The sequence below is a fragment of the Carassius gibelio genome, chromosome A18 (assembly GCF_023724105.1).
Source record: "Carassius gibelio isolate Cgi1373 ecotype wild population from Czech Republic chromosome A18, carGib1.2-hapl.c, whole genome shotgun sequence".
NCBI classification, from domain to species: Eukaryota; Metazoa; Chordata; class Actinopteri; order Cypriniformes; family Cyprinidae; genus Carassius; species Carassius gibelio.
The window spans coordinates 13117727-13130932 of record NC_068388.1 but is presented as its reverse complement, the minus strand read 5'-3'; the positions used below and the strand labels follow the sequence as shown (position 1 = coordinate 13130932).

The following is a 13206-nucleotide window of genomic DNA, read 5'->3' as shown; positions in this document are numbered from 1 at the left end:
CTTGTCAGTAAAGCAGTTTATCTAATCAGCGGTAAATTCGATCAGGTGTGTGATTTCACATAAAGCAGGTGTTACTACACGGAGCCATTTTTAACTGACAAGCTGCGCCAATTCATGTTCATTATCAGCGTTGATTTGCGCAGCTTGTCAGTTAACCATGGCTCCGTGTAGTAACAGCTGATTAGAGAACCAGCTTTATTGACGAGATGCGCATTAATTATCGGACGATATTTAAAGAAAGAAAGTTAAGTAATAGAAAAAATATTACTTTATTGATGAATGTAAATGGAATATATGAATATTGTTACAAACTATTTGGTAGGCTCTAAAATCAAGATTTTGTCTGAGCTATGAAAAAAATCATGATTTTATTACTTTTATTTGTGTACACTCACAATATCAACAAAACGTTAAGCTTTTATAAAATAAAGAAAACATGACGCGCTTTCGGTCGTCTCGTCTTGAACAGGAGTGCCTCACAAAAATGAATTAAAACTCAGCGAATACATGCCTCACAGATATGATAAATATATCAATAGAAAGCCATCAGTGGTTTAACCGTAACGTTATGAAGTGACAAGAATACTTTTTGAATGCGTAGAAAAAAAAAAAAAAAGACTTTATTCAACAATTTGTCTCCTCTGTATCTCTCCACATCAATGTGGATTATTCATGGATACATGGATATCTAAAATATAAAAGTAAGGAGACGCCTAAAACAGGCCAGGGATCTGACCCGCATCTGAACTTTGACATAAAAACCATCCTGAAGCCCGGCCAGAGGAGCATAAAAAAAATCTAGCACACAGAACGATTTGACTGAAAATTTATCTGAAAAGATGAGAGAAAGATAGTGGTCATCTATACAATTCAGAAAAAGAGGCGGCTTTTCTGCATTATGTTATTTTTTTACTCTGTACAGCAGTTATTGTTCATTCTAAATGTATTTTTTTATGTAGAATATGTATTACATAAAAATACATGAAATGTATAACAAAAATATTTGGACCCCCACACATAAAAGTTAAACTCTGCCTATGGTGTGGACTTGAGGAAAAGCTAGGTAATATACATATTACATTTAATATATTAGCCGTCTGTGAAGCAACTTCAGGGCCCAATAAACACTGTGCCCCCTTTTCCCTTCCTAAGATCACAGTCTATGCTGGATTTATCCAGGACAAAAAGAGCTATGGGGCTTAGGCAGTAACAACACAGAAAAATTCTTCAACACAAAAGGCCAGTCTTGATTTCTTGCCAGGAGTGAGGTGGTCAGAGACCAAGCACAAAAAAAAACGAGGCCCGCCAGTCTTCAGAACACAGCCGCTTCACAGGGAACTGAGCCAAGCACACTACAGCTCAATGAAAAGGACTTTCCGTGCCTGGACCACAGAGAGGTTACTCAGTAAAAAAAAAAAAAAAAAAAAAAAAAAAAACACATGGCAAGTGACATGCAATCTGAAAAATGAAAAACACAGGAACCCCAATCGAAGAATCTGTTGAGTAGATGCACTATGACAGTTATGTAAAAAGAAGATTGTGTCACAGCATAAATGCTCTCTGGCGCTGTGTTGTGACTTCTTCATTTGTCAGCTTCCTTTATAGCAGACATCCAGAGAAGCTTATTATTGACTAACAGGGAGTACATGGATAGTTCACACAGAAATTTAAATGATGGCTTAATTTATTCACCCTTATGACATTCCAAACCTGTATGACTAACTTTCTTCTGCAGAATTTTAATTTTTGGGTGAATTGTTCCTTTAACTGCCTTAAATGTTTTATATGAAAATTGTTATGCTAACAGTTTCATTGTCAATAGCTTTTTGTAATGAATTCACAGTCACAAAGAAATGCTTACCATCACAAGTGAAAGTTACAGGCTGTTGAGAATCAGAAATCTCAATGGATACTTTAACACTGCCCCCACTGTCTCCTCCTGCATCCTTCTGAGTGATCACAGGGCTGAGAACATAGCCAGGATTGGAAGCCAGGTCGATATGTGGAAACTTTGACCTCAGTCTGCAAAAAAAGAAAAAAAAGAAAAACAATTTGGGTAAACAAAGACCTAACACAGGTAAATATGGTGTACCACAAGGTTCAGTCTCAAGTCCTTTATTAATCTTGATATGCATGCTCTCTTTGCTTGTGTGATGTTATCATAAAACAATTTACTAGCTCCCATTGTTACATGGGCTACACAGCTGTAGACTTCCTACATTTCACTTGTTAGCAGTCCTTGTTTGAGGTCTTGAGGCATTTCCAAAATTAGCCCTTCAGATCCAAATTAGCCTTGCTTTCCCTATAGAATCCAACATTACAGACTGATTCAGGTATCCTGGGACCTTCTGCAACAACAACAACAACAACAACACACAACTCACTTTGAAATGTCTTCACAGAATGCTACGACTTCTAGATTTTGGGCGTCATTTCCCTGTAAGATGGAGTACTTCGAGAGTGCATTTGTACTTCCTTTATAGACCTGTAAACAGACAGACATTAAGCCATGGTTATACCGATGATCAGACTTTTGGACTATTATACTATACCTTCACTTTCACTAATGGTGTTCTACACATAGGAAATCACGTGTTAAATGCATGTTGTAAACAAATTATTTAGAGTTTGTATTATGTAAAGGTGTAACAAATAGACAACAGATCAATAGAGCGATGACATTAACATCCAAGTTCAATTGTGGAACGAAACGTCTCGGTTTGGTGAGAGGATACCAAGAATGTGAAGAAAAAAAGAAAAGAAAAAAAAAGAGACTTCCTTCAGGAAGGAAAGGAACATCAACATGGAGTTAAGGGTACATTCAGTTCAACAATGGCTCACATGCTAAGAAAGACTATATAAATGTAATCTCATGGTATAACAAGTGGATTAGGCATTATTTTGTGATATTTTCTCTTAACATGGTCTCTAATGAAACATCTGCCTCTAAAACATTCACCATAAGTGTAATCAAAGTTATATTTAAGAATGTCAATATGGACAAAAAGAGCAGGTCACATGTTTTACTGTGGGTAATATACATATATGCATCGGATGTGATGGTTTCTTTAGCTGTTTACTAGGCCAAAGCTCTAGGCCTAACCTTAGAGAAAAATGAGACGCCACGTGACACACATTCACAAATTATTCATCCGCTTTTGCTTGGAGCTATGGTTTTACAGTTCTGGCTGCCCTACATGCAGTCTCCCCCAGTCCAAACAGACCTTTTCCTCAGGCTAAAAGTTCATGTGGGTTCTGCAAAGAAATAATTTAAAGAACAGAAGTAAAATCATCATCTACGTTTGTGTGTAATGGAATTCACAGCAATTGGAACTTCCTCTCCACTATTGTTGCTAAGAATACTGATATGCACTAACTGGAACTCTGGTCCCTATGACCTGATAATACTTCCACTAAATAAATATGACTGAACTTCCGTCAGATGATCAAACATTTTACTGATGACTGAGTGCTTAATGGTAAACTGTGACAAGAAAGAGTTAATTATTTTGTATCCAATTACCCACACGGACATTAAACGAACTTCATTTCCGCACGTACGATCAGCTAACGGGCAGTTCAGTGTTCACAATTGGAGGGGACATTCAGAGCACATTTCTAAACACACTCACTACAGAAATCACATAGTCGCAGTATCTACTGATACACTAGGGATGTCAAAATAATGACAAATGATACCAGTCTTTCTTCAATATCGGCAGTAACAAGTACTGACTCAAAACAGTATCTAATTGATGTCTAAAGCCGCGTTTCCACCGCAGGAACTTTACCCAGGAACTAGGGACTTTGGCCTGGTACTTGGTGTGTTTCCACCGCAGGAACCAGGAACTAAATAAAGTTCCGGGTAAAAAAATGCCCCTCAGAAAGTCCCTGCTGGCGAGGTGGTACTTTTTCAAAGTTCCGGAACTTTCGGGGGCGGGACTTTGGCGCTAAACATTCTGATTGGTTGAGTTCACGCAGCATTGGTTGAGTTCAACCGCCATTTATTTGGATCAACATTTTCAAAATATTACTGTTATTGTGTCATGAAATTTAATTTTAAAAGTATTTCAGGCGAGAATGTAGTTGTTTAAAACTCAAATCTGTTGTTTATTTATAAAGAGAGCGCCTATTTAAAAATGTGTTTCGCCGATCTCGGCGACGGTGAGCTCCACGCGATCAGCGAGAGCTCAGTGATCATCTATCCGCCGAGAAGCAGCCTCCCCTGGGATAGACCTTCTGATATGTGCCGCTGGCTCTGATGTCTCTTTAGTGGTTAAACATAAAATATAATTCAGCTGCGGGGTAAATCTAACAGGTTTTCTTTGGTCTGTATTCAATTTATCTATATGTTAAAATGAAAATAAAAAAGGCAAGTCTATATTTCGTTTCATTGTAATGGCTGTATATAACGTTACACATATCCCTGAAGTAAGTACATTTCTGCAGCTGTTATTATGTTTAAATGAAAACGAAAGGAGGCAGTGGTATTTTATATCCTATTTCGTGTTATTGTAAATATACTGAGGGGAAATATACAGATGGCTTTTGCTGTAGCCAAAGCCATCTGAGTTCACGCAGCATTGGTTGAGTTCAAACACCATTATTCAGATCATTTTCAAATATTACTGTTATTGTGTCATGAAATGTAATTTTAAAAGTATTTCATGTGAGAATGTAGTTGTTTAAAACTCAAATCTGTTGTTTATTTATAAAAGACATGTGTTTCGCCGATCTCGGAGACGGTGAGCTCGACTCGATCAGCGAGAGCTCAGTCCTCATGTATCCGCCGAGAGCAGCCTCTCCTGGGATAGACCTTCTGATATGTGCCGCTGGCTCTGATGTGTCTTTAGTGGTTAAACATAAAATATAATTGAGCTGCAGGGTAAATCTAACAGGTTTTCTTTGGTCTGTATTCAATTTATCCATATTTTAAAATGAAAATAAAAAAGGCAAATTTATATAATATTTCGTTTCATTGTAATGGCTGCATATCCCTGAACTAAGTACATTTCTGCAGCTGTTATTATGCTTAAATGAAAACCAAAGGAGGCAGTGGTATTTGATATCCTATTTATTTTATTGTAAATACACAGTAAGGAAAATTGCAGTAGTCAAGACGAGCTGACTGAAGTTATCAAGTACGCTGCTGTTTATAGATTTACCGGACTTGCGTCGTTGCTGACATCACACTCCCCAGTCGAATGCACAAAGTCTGAACTAACTACCGATGATGCACGTCCAAAATCAGCGTACTTTTTTTTTTTTTTTTTTTTTAAATCAGCGTACTTTGTATTGAGAAACGCGCGCGGACCTACGTCACCAGTCATTTGCCTAATCTTCCCGGTACTTTACACCGCGGTGGAAACACATAAAGCAACAGGTCTGGGGGGAAAAAAGTTCCTGGGAAAAAAAGTTCCTGGTAAAAATGTTCCGGGTAATTTCGGTGGAAACGCGGCATTTCTGAAATGTGGCTGCTTCTAAATGCTCACAGCCATATCTGGCACATGCGTGTTTAAGGCATGTCAAAAGTATTGGAACTGTGCATTAAGCCTTAAAATGCAATCTAATAGACCTGCCATATATCTAATATCAACACTAGGGTTGTGCGATTAATCGAAATCGAAATCGCGATTTGAGATGTGACGATTTGCTAATCTAAAAAGCCTGCGACGTGGACGCGAAATTACTATGTTCCAGAGCATATGCATGACTGCAGCCATGAGTGGTTACTGACCAACAGACTGAGCGCACCTCCGTTCTCCCCAATCAGCACTGCTCTAGCCGACAGCTAACGCCCACCATTACAAAAAACCGGGGTCAGCTCAATAGTTAAAACTAAAGAAAAATGTAATGTAACTTAAGCTCCGAAACAGACAACGAACAAAAAATGTATTTTGCAAAAGCTGCGTCACAATTCATCAAGAGCATGCCGTATTGCATGTTCGCTATTCCCAATTCAGAAGAGCGCACAAACAGCCTGTATCTCAGAATGCTTCTCACTCGCTCCTCTCTTCCCCACTTCATGCCAATAAATCATCAGAAATATTGGTCTTTACCAATAAATTGAATCTTTACATTCCTCCTGCCCATTGTCCGTGGATTTACCTATATTTGGTGTTATTTGCCGTATAAAACTTATTTAGACATGCAAAATCGATTTTACAATCGATTCAATGAACGATTCAATGAACACACCAGAGTGCGATTGTTGTAATCACACCTGCCAAAAAGATCAGCACCAAAGGGGGAAACGAACCAGAGTTCGTTTCAATCTAACCAAACAAGACCGGTGTGAATACACCCTAAATCTTTCACACACACACACACACACACACACCTTTGAAACCAATACTTTATTTGTTTACATCAGGAGAGAATGCATAATTTGGATATGCCTTAATGCGGTTTACTGAAAAAGCTTAATAAAAAAAAAAGCATTTCCTCTAATAACCCTAACCACAAGCATGAAGTAATGGCAACAGTGAACTTACACTTACACCAAGACCAACAACAAAAGGGTCTTTTGGGATGTGTGTGCTGATAAGGGCTGAAATATCTAGGGCTTGAGATAAGAGTATCTTGTGTTGTGTGTGATGGAGCAGAGTAACTGTACACCAAAACCAAAGCTCAGATTAGTTTCACTGCTCTTTTGCAGACTCCGAAAGAGAGCTGCCATGGCAACTAAGGAGCTGCACGGACCCACTGCAGGCATGTCAGGGAAGAACACATGGGGCAACAACAGCTAGCTGGGGCTTGTCTTTGCTAATGAGACCAGCAGCAGTCCTCCATATAGACATACACACACAAAGACAACAGCCCATTTACTACAAAATACTAGGATAGCAGAGTGTTACCTTAAATATGAACTAGATCTGATGTGTGACTCAGAATAATAATAATAATAATAATAACAATAGTCCTAAAACTTGAAAAGAGGAAGTGCAAAGCCTGAACCCTCTGACCCCTTAATTTTATCCTTAGATGAAAGCTGTCCCTTTTTTGAAGTAATGGGTACAAATTATTCAAGTACTATGGGAAATGTGTCACAACAGCCAATTGCCCTAGACAGGAAAATAAATAAATGCAAATACTTTTTAACCCTTACCCATACAGAAAGTGGGATTTCTGGGGGAAAAACCCTTTTACACACTCCTCACAAGTAATAAAAGTTTCACTCAATGTTTCACATCCCTCTCAGGAAGTCATTCTTTATTTTGGCATCAGTTACAGCATTTCTAAAAAAAAGACCATAGATAAAAGCAAGAGGTTTAGATAAAACGGTGGTAAAATGAAAGAGACTAAGCACCAGCAGAACTTGTGTAGAACATGATAAAAAAACCAACCATGACGAACAAAACCAAAATGAAAAATGCAATTCGCCCCTAGCAGAAAGTGGTGTAAAGAAGACATTCACCACATTGACATTGTATAATAATCAGAAAACCATATGCACACATTTTTAACTGCCACTTCCTGTCATATCACAGAGCACTGCTGCTTTCTTGTTAAAGTGCTAGAATTAGAATGTATGCAAGCATGAGAGACACCTATAAAATACTATGTTGTCTAATAGGGGCTTAGGGACTTAATTAGTGGTGTTAGTTTAATCTAGAATTTTTTTTTAATGTATTAACACACTGTGCTTTAGTTGTTTGCCTGGTAAAGCCCTCTCCGAAAGGGAGTTTTTAAATTTATCGCCTTTAAAGTGAGACAGCTACAACCATAAGGGCAGTTCATATAGAATGTTTTGCATTCTACTGCATTACTTTTCCATTATCCTTAGGAAATAATTTTTTGTTTTATTGCGCTCACATCTTGTGCAGCATCTTTCTCACAATATATATCGTTAAAAAACACTTTTTTCTTAAAACACTATAATGTTGACTAGTTGATTAGTCATCCGGCTACATTCAACTATACAGTCGATTTCGAAAATATGTTTTGCTGACTACATTGACAAAAAGCACATACAGTACAATAGGTTGTTCACTATGTGGGCATTAGACACAACAGGTTTGAATTTGATGATACCTTGCTGGGATCATTTCTACGTCCTCCTACACACCCATTACAGATTTTTCTAACTCAAGAGGATGCACAAGAGGATGTGGAAATCACTTCTGAACAAACAGTGCTGCCAAAATGTTCTGGGTCAGTAGAAAGGACGTTCCTCTTACCTGTTTGCCTGGGCTGTGATCCATTGAGGTTGCAGGTATGTTGAAGGACTGGCCTCTTGTTACGGCTGCCCCTGTTGATGCTCTTCTGGGTTGAGTGGCTAAAGTCACCTTGCTCTCCACCTGTACTGAGGGACTGCTATTATCCACAACTTCATGCTCATCCAGAACTGCATCCCATGGGTCTTTAGCAGTCCCAGACTCCTCTATGGAAGGGCAGCCCGATACAGTGCGTGTCCCCTCTACCTCCACTTCCTTGCGCTTGTTGAGTGGGTCTAGGTCCAGCCACTCAAATCGGCTGAAACTGGGAGGTTCTGAAGGCTGAGGCATGGGCTCCAGGGACTTGACACTTCCCGATTCAGTTTCCATGCTGGAGGACCTGCCATTCTTCAAGTATTCTGAAGTGCTGGCAATCTTGTCAAACAGCTTGGCCATCTCTGGGGTGACGGCAGGCTGCTGGTAGACCAGAGCAGCAGGTGGTTGGACTGGCGTAAAGGAGAGGAAGGGGGTCGGCTGAGCCGGCAGGCTAATAAACGGAGACAAAGCTGGACTAAAGCCATTTTGGAAAGAGCACGTAGGCTTCGGAAAGGGAACAGAGGGGAAGATGGGAGTCTGTGCGTGTGTTGGGGTGGGTGTCCAGTGGAATGAAGCAGGGTTGAACGCATGCCCTCCAGGATACGATGCACTGAGATTGCAACCTAGCAGAGAGGAAGGTCTAGTCATTTTGTTTACTCCAAAACTGTCATCCAGAAGCAGCTTTTCCAGCTCCTCCTTGGTCAGCTTCTCTAAATCAATATCTTCAAATTTGTCTTTTTGCTCATCCTTCTGTGTTTCTGATTCGGCGAACACCATGAGGTCTTTCTCTTGCCGGCTAGTGGATGTTTGTGTCACTGGATTGGGAAGAGAATTAATAGAAGACGCTGTGACTGGGAGTGTGTGTCTTTTCTCACGCTTGATTTTATCCAAGGCCTCTAACTCCATACGTAAAGCCTCCTCCTTTCCCACAATCGCTTTGGGCCGGTCCTCCCCCGGAGTGGCTGGCCTGTCAAACTTAAACCCATTGCCACTGGATATGTGGGCCATGGTGTCAGCTTTGCCTCGCTATGTACATGGGGATACCATTGGGTTATGGCATGAGCTTTACAAAAGGTGCCTACAAGAGGAAATTGAGATGTTAGTATCAGGAACTCAGGACATCGGTGATTTCAAAAGATGTATTGCATGTTCACTGACAATTATGAAGCACTGGTAGTGCTATTTTTAGAGTCAGTGGTCAGTATAAGTAGCTCAGGGGGATTTTTAACCATCAAATATCCTGTTCACAATGCTGTGTTTACACATATGAGCTCGCAGTAAAGGAACCAGACCATTTTTCACCAACAATAACTTGACATTTTGACATAAATCAAATGAATAAGTCCTTTTTGTTCTTATGTTCAATATAAAAGCCCTTGTTAAACATGAAAATGGGTGAATGCAACCCTACACCTTAAATTAGGAAAAATTGAATTGACAGCAGCAACTAAAGCATGACAAAAAAAGTCGTCATTATGGCAGGATCATAGAAAATCTTTCATTTTACGATGCAACGATCACAAGTATTTGATTTCTGACAAAGGCGTAATTAATATTTTGAAATGAGAAGTCTTTAGATTGGGAAATGCTTAAAAAAAATCAACTGCAAAATATCGTTCATTTGAGTGGCCAGTTGTTGTGAATGGCAGGCTGTTACAAACACATACCAGACATAACCCTGTGCCTTACAGGCTCGAGACATGCCAGCTTGCAATTGAAATGGAACCAATTAGTTGCATACTACAGACAGAAAAGCTTCTTATTTACAACTTCATTATGTGCTAAAAAAACAGGACAGATTTATGTTACGTAAGTAGGGACAAAACAAGGAGCAATGAAAAAACACAGAGATGTGTCTCTAACAAGTCAAGAGTCAAGACAAAGAATAATGTGACATTAAGGGGCGTTTTACACAATGCAAAACAGAGTTTAGTTGATCACAGTTGCCAAGCAATAGCACTTAACTGATGTTCAGATGCAACAACAACAAAAATGTAATAATTAAAAAAGAATACTTCTGCCAAGCAACTTATTTCTTCAGAAACATTTAACAGAATGGTTGTTCTCCTAAACACTGATGAGGTAAATGGTTATGTAATGAGATCAGAGGCGTGCGTTTATAGAGTATTTAACAATGGCTTGGAGCATAGCTCATAACCTGGAGCCATCCATTTTAAAATAAAGAATTTAACTGATGTACATTTGCAGGTATAAATTCATATTTTACATCTTCAAATGCTGCTTATGCAAACAGAATTAATAGTTTGAATTATCCATTTAATAATATTTCATAATAAAGTTAGTTTGCATTATGAAAACTATATTTAACAGCAAGCTTATCTGAAAAAGCAGAAAATAAATAGATGAGTGATGTAAACATTTTAAAAATCTATTTAAAATTCACATTTTCATTTAATATATAAATATTTTTGTTGCATTTCCAGCAAATAAACCCTTATTTATATAATTACCATAATATAAAAGTTATTCAAACCGCCCACCTCTACCACAAATAATAAAAGAACAACATCCATTTCACTCCCAATGTGCTGGGAAATGGTCATACAGTTTGATTTAGTTTCACAAAGATATCAATGCTGCCAAGCCTGGCCATCAATATTCTCTCCAAGGCCATTGTGTACAGTGAGGAATCCAGAATCCAGAGAGGACGGTTTCTCTGACCACTGCTCACAGAAGAGACCAAGCATGTCTTATCAGTAAGGCATCAATTGTGCAAAAAGATTATGCTTGAATATTTAGTATGCTACATTATGAAATCATGAAGCTCTGGTCTCAAAAACAATAAGACTTTGCACATGATTATACATATAAACAATGAACAAAAGATCTGTTTTCTGGTTCAAAATATATTTAAGATGACTATAACAGGTCAAATGGTTAAAACATATGGAGAGGAACATCTAGTTACCGTTTCTCCTTCTCTTTTTCATGTCAGAACATAAAAAAAAAGCAGGTGGCATATTCTGTGCTGACGGATTTATCAAATCTTTGCAGCTCAAAGCTCCTGGGAACAGTTCTCACCCCTCAGGGTGCACGCCTGGCTGCACTGTTTTAACAATGAGAAACATCACTTGTTTATGATTTTGAAAACCCACGACTGGAAAACCATTCAAATGTGGTGTCAAATCAAAACGGAACTTTACAATAAAATGATTTATTAAGCTTCAGTGCAGCTGTTCAAAGTACAGAAGTCACACTTTTAAGATAGAAATGAAAAACTAGATAATGCATATAGCTTTTAGGTGACAGTGTGTCAGTTTATGAACATCGGTTCGCTTTTACCTCTCAGAAATAGAAACACATCCGTTCTCTTTTACCTCTCAGAAATTGAAACACAGTTTAGTCTGAGATTCTCTTCTTACGCTTGCAAAACATGTCAAAGGAAGACAAATAGTTCCCAGGACGATGAGAAGGTCCAGAAGGGTAAATGGATGATAGACAACACAATACAGCACTTGTAATGTGTGAAATCGGGCATTACACATATTTAGCTTACAGTATGCACAATACAGTGAGTTTACGTGACAGAAAACAATTGCAGGACAGCCAAAAAATAAGTTACACATGCATGTCCAGCTAGCATACCCAAGGCACATGATTCATGCATATAAACACAATGACGCAACACTCCAGGAACAAACACCATTACATGCCACCATTTCAGCTGAACTTTTAAAGAAGCCATATGTGCTGAATCCACAAAATTACACAAGCCTATTTCAGTTATGCCTGGCAAAAGTAAAAAAAAAAAACAAGGCAAAACCACAACAATATATGACTCAACGCAGCATACAAAATAGCTCTTATTCCTAGCAGAAACATTCAGATATTATAATTATTACACATACTATCAACTGTGCTATTTTAGCTTGAAAATGTTGAATGGCGGTCCAAGCAAATAATGCAATGGGATGCATAATTTTCTTGCATAAAGAAACAAAGAAAAGCTTATCAGCAATAAGATTATAATTTTAAAAACTGATGAGAGAATGATATAACTATTTTAAATTAGTGTTCTGGGCTTCACCCTTTTAGTGAAGGAGCAGCAGAGACTCGAGCTTCATCCCTGACTTTCATTAACCTGTTCTGAACGCAACAGGGATTTATTGAATATATTATATTAAAGATTGTTCAATTTAAGTGACCAAAATAGAAATGCAACCCCCGCTTATCTGAATAATTAATGAAGGAGAAACGCTGTTTAGAAGACATTTCGGAAATTAAACAAACGTTTATGTGTGCAAACACAATAGATCACCAAAGAAGCCTCCAGTCTCTAGTCTCCCATAAATATGTACATATTTCAAATATTGTTGTCAGCACAGTAAATATTCTGCGACGAACATTGTAAAACAGCTCATAAAACTACGTCTTAATACTAAAATAAAAGATATATATTAAAAAGTTGTTTCCGAAACTTTTACGCAATGTTTGAGCAAACGTTTCGGCACTTCACGCGCCAAGAAAAGTGAAAACACAAGCAGGAGAAAAACAAACACCACAAATACTCGGACAACCTAACTTACTTCCGGTAGACGGACAAATAGACCTGACGGGTAAACTTAAATGAATTGTTAGAAACTATGTGAATAAATGACGATTTCCCACCTTCAGACTCTCCGATCTTTGACGCTGGACATTTTCCTCCAGCTGGAAATGTTGCTCTTGTAGTCGTAGACACAAACGTCAGTTCCTGCAGGAGATCAGAGAGGAAAGATTACAGAGAAACAGCGACATCTGGAGCTCAGAAAACACACCACAACTCTTTTGGTTATCGGAGTAAAAAAAAAAAAAAAAAAAGAACATTTATTTTCAGTTTAACACAACGATACACTTCAGTGATGAAATTTATAACGGTAAAGCATTTTTGTGTTATGGGAGTAGCATAACTGTTATTGTTTTAATGGGAAATACAGCTTTGATGGGAAAGTTT

General features: G+C 38.3%; 1 protein-coding gene across 2 annotated transcripts in view; it reads right to left on the bottom strand.

Annotated features, from left to right (window-relative positions):
* LOC127934183 (phosphatidylinositol 4-phosphate 3-kinase C2 domain-containing subunit alpha) overlaps positions 1-12998 on the bottom strand; it is a 38980-nt gene extending 25982 nt beyond the window's left edge. The window contains exons 1-4 of one of the 2 annotated variants that reach the window (XM_052531398.1): positions 12882-12998; positions 8181-9330; positions 2385-2485; positions 1862-2022 (exon numbers count right to left, since the gene is read on the bottom strand). In XM_052531398.1, coding sequence (XP_052387358.1) covers positions 1862-2022; positions 2385-2485; positions 8181-9260 — 1342 coding nt within the window. In that variant the 5' untranslated portion in view covers positions 9261-9330; positions 12882-12998. Of the gene's footprint in view, positions 1-1861; positions 2023-2384; positions 2486-8180; positions 9331-12799 lie in introns of both variants that reach the window. The other variant, XM_052531399.1, reaches the window with a different exon arrangement.
* Positions 12999-13206: the final 208 nt, after the last annotated feature.